The sequence below is a fragment of the Bos indicus x Bos taurus genome, chromosome 19 (assembly GCF_003369695.1).
Source record: "Bos indicus x Bos taurus breed Angus x Brahman F1 hybrid chromosome 19, Bos_hybrid_MaternalHap_v2.0, whole genome shotgun sequence".
Lineage (NCBI taxonomy): Eukaryota > Metazoa > Chordata > Mammalia > Artiodactyla > Bovidae > Bos > Bos indicus x Bos taurus.
In genome coordinates this window covers 10714924-10732359 of record NC_040094.1, presented here as the reverse complement: position 1 = coordinate 10732359, position 17436 = coordinate 10714924, and the positions used below count along the sequence as shown (strand labels likewise).

Sequence of the window (17436 nt, the reverse complement as noted above, 5' to 3'; positions counted from 1 at the left end):
ACCTCTCTCCTCACATTACATATCTGGAAGAGTTAGTTTCTCCTCTAAATATTTAGGCTGTTTACACAATTTTTTTACCCATCCGAGTGTGTGATTCTACATTATGTATTAATCAAAGGCTCAAGAATAAAAGAAAAATGGCAATGTTGGAAGAGCTTACCTGAGAACATCAAGTATATTACAAAGAAAACAATGTAATTATCAAAGGTGGCATTTCTTTATCAAAGTCCATTTTTATAATTCAGCATTTTAATTATGCTTTTTACTTTCCAGGAAAACTGATACACAACACTCCGACTAGATTTAATTTGTCTTACAGAAACCAAACTGAAACAAAACTACATTCACAATTGTATACTGGGGCTTCCCTGATGGTCCGGTGATTAAGAATCCACCTGCCAATGCAGGGGACACACATTCAACCCCTGGTTTGGGAAGATTCCACATGCTATATGGCAAGTAAGCCAAAATTACTGAGCCAGCACTCTAGAGCCTGCAAGCCACAGGTACTGAAGCCCACGCACTTAGAGCCTGTGCTCTGCAACAAGAGAAGCTACCACAATGACGAGCCCTCACACTGCAATGAAAGTACCCCTGCTTGCTGCAACTAGGAAAAGCCCATGTGCAGCAACAAAGACAGCCAAAAAAATATATAAATATTAATAAAAAAAGAACTGTATGTCCATATTATTTGCTTTCAGACAAATTTTATATTTTGCTATTTCTAGACTTTAACATTTAATTTCTGGGTTTTTCTGTCATATTGCACAACATGCAAGATCTTAGATACTTGACCAGGAATCAAACCTGTACCCCCTGCACCAGAAAAGTAGAATCCTAAACACTGAACCACCAGGGAATTCCCTACATGTGAACATTTTATATAATCGGGACTTTATAACAAAACTCCCTTTACTAATAATACTTACAGCTAATCTGTGGTTGTTTGCAAGGCTGATCATCTGCTGGGCTAGGCCATTTAATAATCGAGTACGAAGGGACAGGTCATCTAGGTCATGACGAAAAGGAAAAGCGATACCATCCACTATCACTAATCGAACCTAATTACAAAAGAGAGAATGATATTAGGTTTGGTATTTAAAATAAAATAATAAATGGCAACCACAAAGCAGAGTCCATTACAGAAAAAAAAGAAACAAAATTTTAAAATCCAGCGTTCTATTTCCTACTCTCCAAAGACTTTATTTTGGTCAGGTAGAAAGCTATTCAGTGCTTTCTGCACTAGTCACCAGAAGTTAGAATAAACTCTAGTTTTATAATTTATCATCTTAAAAAAATAATTCAATAAAAAAAGCAATTACAATTTTCTCATAATTTGCCACTATACCCAGTCTTCACAGAGGTGGACCAATAAAAAACTTTTAAAATCTTAGTAAAATCAATTTTTCAATTAAATGTCAATTTTATAATCAGGATTCTTTTTATGTTAAAAAACAAAGCAAAAAAAAAAAACCCTCTCAAATATTAAATTATAAAGGTTTTTTCAAATGCTTAATTTTTGGTATATTTTTCTTTAATTTAAAATACACTATAGGGCAACTAACCATTACAGAATTCAGCAAGAGGCAAGTCTGTTTTGAATTCTAATCAACAAAGTTTACTTACAGATGATAAATAAACATTTTCATGATAGTTTCATTTCTAATAGGATCTAAATAATGGCTCCTATGGTGAAGTTAGAATAATATATAACCTAAGATCCAAGAACAAACAGAATCTGGAAACTAATCCAATTGTAAACAAAATATGACAAAATTATATATTTTTATAAGGACTAGACAAAAGGAGAAGCTTTTGTGAAGCACTAAGTAGGCTGTTTTTATATCTTTCATTCATTACTTCATTCAACAAATATTTGACACCTACTATATGCTAGTTACTGTTCCATGCACTGGGGAACAAGAGACAAGATCTTTGATCTTTTGGAGCTCATATTCTAGTGGAGTAAGGGACAATTTATATGCAAACAAATATATGAATAATTTTTTTTTTTAAACTCAATAGATTACAAAAGATATAACTCAGCACCATATGATCCAGCAAGCCCACTCCTGGGCATATATCTGGAGAAAACTGTAATTCAAAAGACACATGCATCCCAGTGTTCATAGCAGCACTATCATAGTAGCCAGGACAAGAAAGCAACAAAAATGTCCATCAACAGATGAGTGGATAAAGAACCTGTGGAGTGTGTATATATGTATGTGTGTGTGTGTACACACACATACATATATATATCCATGCATAATGTATAAACATATACATTCAATGGAATACTACTCGGCCATGAAAAATGAAATAATGCCATGTGCAACAATACAGATGGAACTAGAGATTATCATACTAAGTGAAGTAAGTCAGAAAAAGACAAATATCATATGATACCACTTATATGTATAATCTAAAATATGACACAAATCAACTTACTTACAAAATAGAAACAGACTCACAGACATAGAAAAAAACATGGTTACTAAGGGGGAAAGTAGTGGAGGGATAAATCAAGAGTATGGGATTAGCAGATACAAACTACTATATATAAAAATATTTAAACAACAAGGTCCTACCGTATAGAACAGGGAATTATATTTACTATCCTGTAATAAACCATAAACAATAAACTGTGGAAAATTCTGAAAGAGACGGGAATACCAGACCACCTGACCTGCCTCTTGAGACACCTATATGCAGGTCAGGAAGCAACAGTTAGAACTGGACAAGGAACAACAGACTGGTTCCAAAGAGGAAAAGGAGTACGTCAAGGCTGTATATTGTTACCCTGCTTATTTAACTTATATTGCAGAGTACATCATGAAAAACACTGGGCTGGAAGAAGCACAAGCTGGAATCAAGATTTCTGGGAGAAATATCAATAACCTCACATATGCAGATGACATCACCCTTATGGCAGAAAGTGAAGAACTAAAGAGCCTCTTGATGAAAGTAAAAGAGGAGAGTGAAAAAGTAGGCTTAAAGCTCAACATTCAGAAAACTAAGATCATGGCATCCAGTCCCACCACTTCATGGCAAATAGATGGGGAAACAGTGGAAACAGTGGCTGACTTTATTTTTTGGGCTCCAAAATCACTGCAGATGGTGACTGCAGCCATGAAATTGAAAGACACTTACTCCTTGGAAGAAAAGTTATGACCAACCTAGATAGCATATTCAAAAGCAGAGACATTACTTTGCCAACAAAGGTCCGTCTAGTCAAGGCTATGGTTTTTCCAGTAGTCATGTATGGATGTGAGAGTTGAACTATAAAGAAGGCTGAGTGCCGAAGAACCGATGCTTTCGAACTATGGTGTTGGAGAAGACTCTTGAGAGTCCCTTGGACTGCAAGGAGATTCAACCAGTCCATCCTAAAGGAGATTAATCCTGAGTGTTCATTGAAAGGACTGATGTTGAAGCTGAAACTCCAATACTTTGGCCACCTGATGCGAAGAGCTGATTCATTTGAAAAGACCTTGATGCTGGGAAAGATAAAGGGCAGGAGGAGAAAGGGATGACAGAGGATGAGATGGTTGGATAGCATCACCAACTCAATGGGCATCAGTTTGGGTAAACTCCAGGAGCTGGTGATGGACAGGGAGACCTGGCATGCTGTACAGTTTATGTGGTTGCCAAGAGTTGTACATGACTGAGCGACTGAACTGAACTGAATAAACCATAATGGTAAAGAATATCATAGAGAGTATGTATATATACGTATAACTGAATCACTTTGCTCTACACCAGAAACTAACACAACATTGTAAATCAACTATGTGTCGATTAGAAAAAATATGAAGGACATAATTCAGGAATAGTCAGATGGAACAGATGCATAGAGAAGGTATGGGGAAGGGACACAGAGCTTCCACGATCTCTCCCAGAGCCATTCTCCTAGCACTTCCACAGGTTCACCAACTCAGAAGTTGTGAATAAGATACTTTATGATAATGATAGGGGCTATAAAGAAACTCAAACCAGGTGAAATGACAAATAAGTAGGTGGTGAGTAGAGGGAAACTTAGACTAGATGTGAGGAGACATCAATAAGAAGGCAGGCAATAGAACTGACTCCTGGTGGAGAAGGAAATGGCAACCCACTCCGGTACTCTTGCCTGGAGAATCCCTTGGACAGAGAAGCCTGATGGGCTATAGTCCATGGGGTTGCAGAGTCAGACATGACTGAGCGACCAACACACTAAATTGAGGAGATGCTTGATGGTGCAAGGGTACACTTTATCTCTCCCATCTCCTGCAGGAAGCAGGATGGGGCAGGCAGCACCTAGAAGGTAGGATGGCGCCCCCCACCCCCATCCCTTCTGGAAGTCTTAGGGCCTCAGTGCCTGCAACAGCTGGCCTTGGGCAAATAAAAGACTAAGTTGTTTAAAAAAATTAATTAATTATTAAAAAAAAAAAAAAGAACTGACTCCTGGATAAGAACTTCTAGGAGAGAAAGACAACTCACATATATTACGAAACAGAAAGTCAAAGGCCCTAAGACACAAATAGGTTTGGTATGTTTAAAGGGTCAGAAAAGTAGTGAGGAGGAGCAATAGGAATTGACAGAAAGGAATAGTGCTGAGGCCAAATGCTACAGCTCTTGAGCCAAGAGCTAAATTTTTAGGAGTTTTACAAATCCATCATCAAATATAGTCATCTGTAACAATTAAACTATACAAATTTATGAGTAAATGAATTATATTAAAATAGGGATAATAAATACTGAAAACTTACCCCAACTACATTTTACTATTATCTATGCTCTTAAGGTTACTTACATCTATTTTACCTTTATAGTGGAAACATAATGATGTGCATGGTTTCTTCTCTACTCCATGTCCAATGACATACTTGAAATCAGCTATGATAGGAGTATTTTCTACATGGAAACCAGCAAGCAAATAAGCTACAGATCAAGATTTGATTTGTTTTGCTGTCCAGACTTCTAATAAAGTGATGGAAAAAAATGTCATAATCAGATTGATCTTAAAAATGTGTCCGTAGGGAACAGACTAGTGGTTGCCAAGGGGGAGCAGGATGAGGGAGGGGTGGTCTGGAAGTCTGAGACTGGCAGATGCAAACTATCAACATTATACGTAAGACGGATAAACAACAAGGGCTTGCTGTATAGCACAGGGAACTATATTCAATATGCTTTGATAAATCATAATGGAAAAGAATATGAGAAGAATATGTATAAGTGAATCACTGCAGTACAGCAGAAATTAACACATTACAAATCAACTATATGTCAATAAAACTTTTTCTAAATTATTGTGCCTACATCTATTACATTGCGAACTACACAAAAAAATTGAGGAAATAAGCTACTACTTTTGGAAAAGGAATTCAATAACTAGGAGTGATCATTAAATCAAAAGAAGGAAAATACTATATAATTACATGTTTTTGTTCTAGGGTATTTGCAAGGAGTCCCTAATACCAAGGGCATCCAAGGACCTCTCTGCTCAAATCAGAGCAGCTACATATCTAATCTATAATGGAAGAACAGAAATAAGTCTATTTTCCTCTCCACAGTACAGATTTTATTGAAACTGGCCGAATTACAAAGATCTGGACCTTCTGCTAAGTAGTAACTGTTACACTGATGATTCTTCTCCAAGTTTAGAGAGCAAGTTCCTGAATATACTCTGGTGAGTTTCCTTGATATCGCAAAAAGGAGATTATACTGAATAAAGGAAACTCAATGAATGACAGAGTTTGAGAGGGAAGGATAAAACAAGCATTGTCAAAAAACCCAAGCACTGTCATTCAATTCAAGCTGTCATTCTACAGCTGAAATTAAACAGTTACCAACGTGAATTTCTCTTTTTTTTTTTTGGCCTCACCCTGTAGCTTGCAGAATCTTAGCTTCCAAACCAGGGACTGAATGTTAGCTTTCTTAGCAGTGAAAGGGCAGAGCCCTGACCACTGAACTGCCAGGGAATTCCCCAGAAAATAATTTATAACCAGAAATAAATGGTAACTAGAGCTTATCAATGAATGTGGTTAAGCTGCAAGATAAGAGATTAATACACAGAAATGTGCTGCATTTCCATACACTAACAACAAAAGCTGGAAGAAGCACAGGCTGGTATCAAGATTGCCGGGAGAAATATCAATAACCTCAGATATGCAGGTGACACCACCCTTATGGCAGAAAGTGAAGAGGAACTAAAAAAGCCTCTTGATGAAAGTGAAAGAGGAGAGTGAAAAAGCTGGCTTAAAGCTCAATATTCAGAAAACGAAGATCATGGCAACTGGTCCCATCACTTCATGGGAAATAGATGGGGAAACAGTGGGAACAGTGTCAGACTTTATTTTTTGGGCTCCAAAATCACTGCAGATGGTGACTGCAGCCATGAAATTAAAAGATGCTTACTCCTTGGAAGGAAAGTTATGACCAACCTAGATAGCGTACTGAAAAGCAGAGACATTACTTTGCCAACAAAGGTCCGTCTAGTCAAGGCTATGGTTTTACCAGTGGGCATGTACGGATGTGAGAGTTGGACTGTGAAGAAAGCTGAGCGCCAAAGAATTAATGCTTTTGAACTGTGGTGTTGGAGAAGACTCTTGAGAGTCCCTTGGACTGCAAGGAGATCCAACCAGTCCATTCTAAAGGAGATTAGCCCTGGGATTTCTTTGGAAGGAATGATGCTAAAGCTGAAACTCCAGTACTTTGGCCACCTCATGCGAAGAGCTGACTCACTGGAAAAGACTCTGATGCTGGGAGGATTGGGGGCAGGAGGAAAAGGGGATGACAGAGGATGAGATGGCTGGATGGCATCACTGACTCGATGGACGTGAGTTTGAGTGAACTCCGGGAGTTGATGATGGACAGGAAGGCCTGGCGTGCTGCGATTCATGGGGTCGCAAAGAGTCGGACACAACTGAGCGACTGAACTGAACTGAACAACAAAAGATCAGAAAGAGAAACTAAGGAAATAATCCTATTTGCTGTCTCATCAAAAGAATAAAATATATAATAATAAACCTACCTAAGGAGGAAAAAGATGTGTATTCTAAAAACTATAAAATGTTAATGAAAGAAACTGAAGATGTCACAGATGGAAAGATATATCATGTTCTTAGACTGGACGAATCAGTATTGTCAAAATGACTATACTATCCAAGGTAATCTATAGATGCAATGCAATTCCTATCAAATTACCAAGGGCATTTTTCACAGATCTAGAAGGGAAAATTTTTAATTTGTAAGGAAACACAAAAGGCCTCAAATAACCATAGCAATCTTAAGGAAAACAGAGCTGGAGAAAGCAGGCTCCATAACTTCTGACTCTACTATAATGGTACAGTAATCAAAAACGTGTGGTGCTAACACAAAGACAGGCTTATAGATCAATGGAACAGGACAGAAAGCTCAGAAATAAACCCATGCATCTATGACCAATTAATCTACCACAGAGGAGGCAAGAGTATTCAATGAAGAAAAGACAGTCTTGTCAATAAGTGGTGCTGGGGAAAGCTGGACAGCCACATGTAAAAGAATGAAATTAGAACATTCTCTAACATCACACACAAAAATAAACTCCAAATGGATTAAAGATCTAAATGTAAGACCAGATGCTATAAAACCCTCAGAGGAAAGTACAGGCAGAACACTCTTTGCCATAAATTGCAGTATTGCCTTTTGGATCATTATACCTCCTAGAGCAATGAAAATAAAAATAAACAAATGGGACCTAATTAAACTTAAAAGTTTTTGCATAGCAAAAGAAACCATAAACAAAATGAAAAGACAACCCACAGAATGGGAGGAAATATTTGCAAACGATGTGACCAAAATATATTTATCTTCAAAATATACTAACAGCTCATGCAGCTCAATATCAAAAAAAACAAACCAATCAAAAAATGGGCAGAAGATATAAGTAGAAATTTATCCAAAGAGGACATAAAGATAGCCAAAAAGCACATGAAAATATGCCAATTACTAGAGAAATGTATATAAAAGCTTCAATGAGGTAATCAGCTCACACTGGTCAGAATGGTCATTATCAAAGTCTAGGAAAAATAAATGTTGGGGAAGATGTAGAGAAAAAAGAATCCTCCTACATTGTTGATGTGACTGTAAATCCCCATCCTAAACCAATATCCTAAACTTGTACTCTAAAGAACTAGGAAAAAAACAGCAAACTAACCCCAAAGAAAGTAGAAAAAAGTAATACACATTAAAGTGGAAATAATCAAAACAGACAAAAGAGAAACAACTGGAAAAAATCACTGAAATCAAAAGTTGATTCTTTGAAAAGATCAACAAAATTGACAAGCCTTTAACTAAAATGATTAAGAAAAACAGAAAAGATGCAAACCACTCCAATCAGGAATGAAAATAGGGACATTACTACCAACCTTATAAAAATAACAAAGAGGAATACAGTGAACAACTGTATGCCAAAAAATTAGATAACCTAGATGAAGTGGACAAATTCACTGAAAGAAACAAACTACTAAAACCTGCTAAAGAAACAGAACATCTGAATAGATTTACAATAAGTAAAGAGAATGGAAAGTGACAGTTGCTCAGTGGCGTCCAACTCTTTACAACCCTATGGAGTCTAGCCCACCAGGCTCCTCTGTCCATGGAATTCTCCAGGAATTCCCTTCTCTGGGGGATCTTCCCAACCCAAGAATCAAACCTGGGTCTTCTCCATTGCAGGCAGGTTCTTTACCATCTGAGTCACCTGAGTAGCCCAAAAGAGACTGAATCAGTAATCAAAAGCCTTTCAATAAAGAAAAGAACAGGAACAGATAACTTCATCAATGAATTCTATAAAATGTTTAAAGAATTTATACCAATCCTTTTCAAACTACTCTGAAAAGTAGAGAAGGAAACTTTCTAACTCATTTTATGAATCCAGTATTACACTTATACCAAAGCTACAAAAAGACATCCCCAGCAAAGAAAACCAGAGATTGGTGACAGACACAAAATTCTCAATAAAATATTAGCAAACTCAGTCCTTTAGTATACTGAAAAGATTATATACCACGATCAAGCAAGATTTATCCTTAGGAGTACAAAGGTAGTTTAATATGAAAATCAATCAATGAAACACGCCAGATTGACAGAGCAATGGGGGGGGGAAAAAACCCACATGACAGTCTCAATTGACTCAGAAAAAGCATTTGATAAACTCTAACACCTCTCATGATAAAAGTAATCAACAAATTAGGGATAAAAAACAGCCTGATGAAGATGGAGCCATACCTTTGAGTGTTCTGAAAGGAAGTCTGAAAGCAGATAAACTTGTGCCAGTAGTTCTGTGTAGTCACGACAACGAAAATAATAAATATGGGAAAGAATATTTTCAAGAGTGAAATCCTGCAAAGCCTTTGGGTGCTCTGAAATAAGTAACAAAACAATTTTAAAATAATTAGTTTTACCTGTCATTTCACAAACTATCATTTCAAAACTCCTGACCTCTTATTTTCACCTTTTCCACTGTTTCCTTACAGATTATGCTATCCAGAAATTGTCTGTACATATTAAGACTAGAATTTTAACATCTACGTTTTCGTATTTGTTACTGCCTTCCATTGAATAGAAGTATCATAATGGAATTTCTTTCTTGTTTTTTTCATAAGACTCCAAATTAAGAGTTAAAAGGAAAAATGTTCAAAAGAAGCATATTTTTCCCTTAAAAGCCATAGCATAATTTTATATTTAAGTAGAAACAATGATATAAAATAAAATTCCCTTAGATTGGATTTTTAAAAATAACCAGATTGGTTCTGTACATATTTCAGAGAGAAACTAGCTAAAGATCATTGCATTTTAAAATGTACTTAAGTTTTAACACTGAAATAAAAAACAATAAATTAAATTTCAGAGAACACTGCCTATTACAAATATATATTTAAGAAATTAATTTTTAACCAAAAAGTTAAAAACTTAATCACATAGCAGTCATTAAGAACTATATTCCAGTGCTACATCCACAGTATTTAAAATAAGATCCTAATACACTATTACAAATTACACCTGTGACATGGACAGCTTGACAGACTTTCAGTAGACATATTGGTCACTGGTTAAAAAGGACACCTAGTACTCCAGTGAAAATAAAAATATCTAGCTGATTATATTCACTTAAAGGGAATACAAACATTTTATGAAAAACATTATGTTTTTTAACATTTCTAGAAAAAATAATAAGGACCACACATCCAAAAAATAAAATACAATAAACCAAAAGAAACCAGTCAAACCAGAAACCAGGTAATACGAGTAATTCCTTGGACTGCAAGGAGATGAAACCAGTCAATCCTAAAGGAAATCAGTCCTGAATATTCATTGGAAGGACTGATGCTGAAGCTGAAACTCCAATACTTTGGCCGCTTGATACAAAGAACCGACTCATTGGAAAAGACCCTGATGCTGGGAAAGATTGAGGGCAGGAGGAGAAGGGGACAACAGAGAATGAGATGGTTGGATGGCATCACCGACTCCTTGCACATGAGTTTGAGCAAGCTCCGGGAGGTGGTGATGGACAGGGAAGCCTAATGTGCTGGAGTCCATGGGGTCACAAAGAGTCGGACACGACTGAGCAACTGAACTGAACTAAAGGACAAGAACTCGAATACAAATTACCTTTAAAAAAACTTAAAAAAAAAAATCTTTAAGCAAAACACTATATTTCCACATAATAAGGACAAAAAATCTTCCCAACACTTTAACAGTACAATTAATACAGTTGAAAGTCAATTACATACTACACAGAGCCATATAAGGTCAATTGGCTTAATGTTCCAAACATTTCCAGACATGATTTTTCAAGGTCACCCTTGGTTTTCAGAAAAACCAGTACAAAAGTCAACATACACTGAATACATTGAGACAACCCTTACTTATATTAAGGTGTCCAACAACACTAGCTTACACCTGGCAGGCCAGAGCATGATGATTTGAAGTCATACACTGACATACACACAGGTTTTCTCCCAGAGCTCCTGCAGTAAAAAGTGAGGGCCATATAAGATGAAGAAGAGGCAACCCCAGGTGCAGCATTTTCAATTTGTAAGAGAAGTATGAGTTTAATACTAGTACACAGTCAAGTTATTAAGCTTCATGTTCTAAAGTGAAAGTGAAAGTGAAGTCACTCAATCGTGTCAGAGTCTTTGCAACCCCATGGACTGCAGCCTACCAGGCTCCTCAGTCCATGGAATTTTCCAGGCAAGAATACTGGAGTGGGTTGCCATTTCCTTCTCCATTCATGTTCTAAGTGGTCTCTTATTAAGGCTTAAAAGTAAAAGCCCCTCAATCCTGACCAACTCTTTGCAACCCTACAGACTATACAGTCCATGGAATTCTCCAGGCCAGAATACTGGAATGGGTTGTCTTTTCCTTCTCCAGGGGATCTTCCCAACCTAGGCCTCCCACATTGCAGGTGGATTCTTTACCAGCTGAGCCACAAGGGAAGCCCTATTAAGGCTTGAGATGGATACAAATGCAAACTACTTTCATTATCCTGAAAAAAGAGCACTTGGCTAACTTACCTTCTTCCATATGTGTTCCTGCTATAAGCTGCAGGTGCTGAATGCAGGCAGTAGCAAGGTCTACCACTCTATCAACCATAAAACTCCCCTCTGTATCAATAAAAACTGCTTCACCTTCCACTCCTCCAAAACATTCTGGTATCTGCACATCTATTGCCAGCTGCATACTGTCAAGAGAAGAACTGAAATGACCAAATCATTATCATAATCATCAAAGCAGTGCTGTTCAAACTCCAGATCACTAACCTTTAGATACCAGTAAATATTTTATAGGCATAAATATACTCTGCAAGGCAACAGAGATGGTTGACTCTCCATAGTTCCAAACATATGTCAATTAGTTGATGCATGGATTGGGGGGGGGGGGTGTACCTATAAAACCACAATTAAGGATTCTTTAGTGGTTTTTTTAGACTTCTGGGTATAGACCTTTTTATTATAAGAAGTCTACTTTCAAACATTTGGCTTTCAAATATATTCTCAGGAGTTAATTCTATAATAAAGTAGAAGACTGCCTGTTTACCCCACTGACCACACTAAACTTTTGCAAAAGAAACCCTTTTTAATATCAAAATAATTGTATCAATTTATCAAGATGGGGTGAAGTAAGGCGCATACTGGTTTGTCTGATGCACACATACACAAAATTAAGAGCACATATATGCTGGGCTTCCCTGGTGGCTCAGTGATAAAGAATCCGGCTGCCAATGCAGGAGACGCAGGTTCGATCCCTGGTCGGGGAAGATCCCATGTGCCGTTGAGCAACTAAGCCCGTGCACACTACTGAGTCTGTGCTCTACAGCCCGGGAAGCACAACTACTGAGGTCTCGAGCCACAGCTACTAAAGCCCTCATACCCAGAACCTGTGCTCCTCAATAAGAGAAGCTACTGCGATGAGAAGCCCACACACTGCCACTAGACAGGAGCCCCTGCTTGCCACACTAGAGAAAAGTCCGAGCAGCAGTGAAGATTCAGCAAGGCCAAAAATAAAATAATCTTTTTAAAACAGAACTTACCATAAAAAAAAAATGAGCACATACATGCCTTTTCTGGTCTCCTAACTGTATACCCGCCACACAATACTCTGCTACTTTCATAAAACGTTAGTAAGCCCACCCTTAAGGGGAGAACATTTTACCATAGTTGTGTTTTTCCAACACCTGGTGCACCACAAATTTCTGTTGTTTTGGTTAAGGGTATTCCACCCCCAAGAATATTATCCAGTGCTGAACAGAAGGTAATTATGAAGTTCTGGGTATGCTCCTGTTCAAGAAGTTCCAGGGCTGTACACTTCCTGCCTGACTCAGCTGTAACAGAATAACTTGTTTTATTTGTAAGACATTCTCTTCTTATAATTTGCAGAGTTTCTAAGGCTTCCTCTTTAGATATTCCAACTTCTGAAAGAAACAGAAACAAAAACACTTGATTTTAGAGATTTAAAACAGTCTGATACACCATTGTCTTTATTAATTTTTAAATAACAAGAGTGATGCCAAGAGTAGATAAACATAAAAATTTAACATTCGATTAACTATTTTTCAAGTTAATAAAGGCATTTATCTTTGTTTTCTTAGTCTTTGCATACTTAAAAGATTTATCTATTACCCCAGAAACAGAATTCAGAAACCTAAACCCCTTAAGCATTTCTGAGTACCTACAAGAGTATCTCAAAGGTAGAAATAAAAATGTACTTTTTTTCCCTTTTGGTCCTTTTACTATCTCTTTGGTCTTCTGCTATTTCTTTGGGTCTTATGAAGCCATGATAAACTTGTTCTTGAACCCCGGGGCTTGCGACTGAGGAAGGCAAATCTCCCTGAAGGGGCCACAGACCAGAGGAAGATGGAGCGCTTCTCTTACAGTGTGATTTTGATCATGGCCTTTTCCAGAGCACTTGAACTGGGATTAGTCGCTGGATTGGGAGACCTTGAACTTGCCCGTCCGTCACAGGGAGAGCTGGCCTTCAGAGACGATGGCCTTTGGTCCCAAGAGGAGCCTGCAATTCGTCAGCAGCCTTCCCAGTTTGTAGCATCCATGGGAATCCAAGAGAGTAAGAAGCTGAGAAGAACCTGCTGTCTGAATGGGGGCACCTGCATGCTAGGGTCCTTTTGTGCCTGCCCTCCCTCTTTCTATGGACGCAACTGTGAGCATGACTCTTGCAAAGAGAACTGTGGGTCTGTGCCCCATGACACCTGGCTGCCCAGGAAGTGTTCCATGTGTAAATGCTGGCATGGCCAGCTTCGCTGCTTTCCTCAGTCATTCCTACCTGGTTGTGACAACCATGTGATGGATGAGCACCTCACAGCTTCCAGGACTTCAGAATTAACACTGTCTGCGTGTGCTCTTATGCTACCTGGCATCTGCCTTGCTATACAAAGTTATTATTAACCCACATTTGTTTTCAACATTTGTCATGCAGATTTCATGATCTGTAAAGGCTGTCTCTCTAATGTCCCAACTGAAAGATGATAATTTGTTAGTTGCCTTGAAATAGTGAATAGATTTCCCTGTGGTCCCTAAAAAGATTTCCTTGAAGCACCAATTACTTTCCTCTGCCCTGCCCTCTCCAAAACACTAATTAAAAAAAAAAAAAAGAGTAAGCCATATCTTGTGCCCAACTCCTGTGTTTCTGATACATGTAACTACCAAGGGCTTATGAATAATTTCCTTTAAATAGTTGAATTCTATATTCAGATTATTAAAGGTTACTCTTAATGTGGAACTGAGCATAAGCTTTGAATGGAATTGATTGACATCAGTTAAGATAGTATCTTGGAAAAGAAGGACCTGTAAGGGGAGCAGAGGAGAAGGGAGGGGGCAGATACCCATGGTGAGAGACAGGGTGCTAGAGTAATGGAGGTGTGTGTGTATCCTGGGTGAGTAGGTAGAAAAGTGGGAGCAAATGGGAGAGATCTGAGAAAATAAAATGCATGTCTTGGTTGATCCGGTGGCTACAGAGAAGTTAAAAGGCTACGTTGAAGGGCAAGTTTCTATCATCTATAGGAAGCTATATGAGACAAGGCCACCTGTTTTCTGAAGGATTTGTAAAAATAATAGTCTCCTTTAAAAAAACTATCTAAATTCCCCCAATATATAAAGATTGCTTAATACATTATGATTTCTCTATACTATGCAATTATTTCAGTGGTGGTAAAAGAAAATGTTCACAGTATGTTTAGTTGTAAGCCAGTGATAAAACCATATATTGTAAAGCCAATTTAAAAAATATGTATCTGTTCTGTCCAGTAAAAGTGGGAAGTACATTGGAAAAAAAAAAACTTGTTCTCATAAGGTATACAAATTATTTTCTAGAAAATAATGAAAATTGCCTTTTTGCCTAAAACAAGATGCATATTTAAGAAGTGCATGTGTGTGTATTATTCACAGTGAAAATTTTTCATGAAAAATTCATGGATCACTGCAAACTGTTTAGTAAGGAAAATTATCTGATGCACAAATAGTTCAAACAACAATACTTCCTCAACTACACAACTTCATTCCTGACAACACGGCCTGAAAATGCAAAGTACAAAACAAGCTGCTGATAGAAGAAATAATTGTGAGGATGGTATCACTTATGAGTGTGATGTGTCAGTGCTTAACTGGGTAAGGCTATGAACTATCAACCTGATACTAACAAAAGACAAAAATGGTGGCCATTCTGGAGCGGTTAGGACTCTGCGCTCTCACTGCCAAGGGCGGGATTGAATCCCTGGTGGGGAAACTAAGATCCCACAAGCCCTGTGACCAAAAGAAAAAAAAAAAAAAAGACAATAATGGTGCTAAAGAAGTGAATATTCTATACAATCTAAGAGCCTTCACTCTGGATTTCTTAGATCTGTTAATCCTGACTGCATCATGATGTAGTCACTACGCATAGGCAAGTTACTTTTTTATGCCTCACACTTTTCTTCTATAAAATGGGAATGAAGTACACATAAAACCTTGGTAGACTGCGGAAGCCATCCAAAATGCTCAGTAATTGTTAGCTATTACTATCATTTAGATTTGCTCAGGTAAAACCAACCTGTTGAGAGAAAATGAGCCCATCAAAGGTTGAGGGATACAGTCTTCGGTGTAATATTTAAGACAAACAGTAATACTGGATCTATAACATTTGTTTTAGAGTGGAGAGTTGAAACCTTATTTTCCATTGATAAGGGTAAATGACTGTTCCATCTCAGTAACAGTTCTGCGCATACCGTAGTGTAAGGTGCACAGCGAGAGCAGAGTGACAGAGCTTCTGTTTACCTCACGGGGTAGTGGTTCCCACCAATTTATAATCTACAGGGTTCCGTAATATGAGGTTTGGGTTTTTTCTCAGTGAATTACATGAAGAAAAGTGGTGTCTTTTTTCTACTGCTTTCTCCAGGTTCTGGTGATTCTACTCCCTTTCTCTTAATTTATCTCATCCTACCACGAATCGTGCATTCCTTAAATTGAATCCCTGCCCCTTGGATTTTGGAACAGTGAAAACAGACAGCCGTTTGAATTCCAATCCTGGCTGCACAACTTCCTAGCCCGCTCATAATGAAAAGTTACTTAGCTTCCCCTAGCATCAGTTCCTTTCCAAACATATTGGATATAATAACCCACGTTATTTCTTTTAAATGGGTAAATGAGAGATTCCTCGGAACTTTCAGCAGGCACTGGTAGACAAAGCAACTGGTGAATATTTCCAAGACCACAGTTCTAACCATTCAAAGTACTCTTAAGCGAAATCGAGGCGCTGTTTCGTGGTGTAAACGCGGCAGAAGACTCTGACCGAGATAGTGCTTAAGCCTGAAGACCGAAGAGATGGAGGCGGCACCGACGGCGGCCAGCGTGCCTCAGCTTGTCGTCAGGAGTCGTTACCTTTGCTGAGCTCGGAGGGTTTCACCTCTAGGAGTTCCTCAGCAGTCTGGAAACCTGCAGACGCCAGCTTCACTCGCACGGCCGGGGACAGCGGCAAACTCACTAAATCCCGCTGCATTTCAAACCACCTCCGCGCGCACTCGCGCGCTCCCAGAGCTAGCCGAGCCCGGACACCCGCATCGGCCGCGCCCTGTGACGTCAGACGGAAGACGGAAGGGGAGGCGTCCGCGGCCTGGCTGCACGAGGCCTCGGGCTCTGGGGCTCTAAGGAACTCGAATACATTTTGACTCACTTGTCCCTCTTCTTCCGTGATTCTTTCAACTCTCATTTAAAGTTTCCACATCAAGCGTATATCCTGACAGTTTAAAAAAAAAAAAGATGGATGGAGCCCGCAGGATGCAAAAAGCCCAGGCTCAGTTGGTCTTACCACATTTCTTCACCTCTGCCCTGACCCTCTGGGTGGAGGCCTCGCGTTGTTAGCAGGAATGATCTCTCCGAATGGGAATTTCACACACACACACACACACACACACACACACACACACACACACACACACACACACGCGCGTGTTACCGGTTTGGAGTCTGGAACAGTCGAATAGTTTTGGCTCTTCTTGCGGCTGTCCCCCGTTGCTAGGCCCCTCACCTTTCCCGCCCTCGCCCTCGCCCTCGCGAGGGATTGTGGGCCAGCCCCCCACAGCCGCGGGGCACGCTCGCCGTGCGATCCCCGCGCCCACCTACGGCTTCCCGCGAGTCAAGTCTGGAGCGTGGTGGTTTCTGAGACCGTTAGTTCTTCACAGCCTGCCCAGAAGTTAACTGCAAAAGTAAGCGAGTCTTGCCCCCGAGTGGGCTGGACATGGGCTCCCCTGGTCGTCGAGAGGGAGGCGTCGGGTTACGCAAGAGCTCCTGTTCGGGTACAGGGTTTCGAAGGGACGGCTTACTAAAATAGAGACGTTTGAGGAAATTGAGAGGCGGTTTGGAAGTTGGCTTAGGAAGTCTTCCCTTGCCTGCTGCTGCTGCTGCTAAGTCGCTTCAGTCGTGTCCGACTCTCAGC

At 39.1% G+C, this 17436-nt stretch overlaps 2 protein-coding genes across 11 annotated transcripts in view; one reads left to right on the top strand and one right to left on the bottom strand.

Annotated features, from left to right (window-relative positions):
* Positions 1-16725, bottom strand: part of RAD51C (RAD51 paralog C) — a 31733-nt gene extending 15008 nt beyond the window's left edge. For 8 of the 10 annotated variants that reach the window (XM_027519834.1, XM_027519835.1, XM_027519838.1 and 5 more), the window contains exons 1-5: positions 16383-16725; positions 12670-12928; positions 11532-11713; positions 9244-9377; positions 930-1061 (exon numbers count right to left, since the gene is read on the bottom strand). In XM_027519834.1, coding sequence (XP_027375635.1) covers positions 930-1061; positions 9244-9377; positions 11532-11713; positions 12670-12928; positions 16383-16710 — 1035 coding nt within the window. In that variant the 5' untranslated portion in view covers positions 16711-16725. The remainder of the gene's footprint in view (positions 1-929; positions 1062-9243; positions 9378-11531; positions 11714-12669; positions 12929-16382) is intronic. The other 2 variants (XM_027519836.1, XM_027519837.1) reach the window with 1 other exon arrangement.
* Positions 13104-14184, top strand: LOC113878595 (putative teratocarcinoma-derived growth factor 3). The gene has a single exon (XM_027519845.1). The coding sequence runs from the start codon at positions 13371-13373 to the stop codon at positions 13914-13916; it is 546 nt and encodes a 181-aa protein (XP_027375646.1). The 5' UTR covers positions 13104-13370; the 3' UTR covers positions 13917-14184.
* Positions 16726-17436: the final 711 nt, after the last annotated feature.

Coding starts and splice junctions, on each gene's coding strand:
- LOC113878595 (XM_027519845.1), top strand. CDS start 13,371: ATGGAGCGCTTCTCTTACAGTGTGATTTTGATCATGGCCTTTTCCAGA.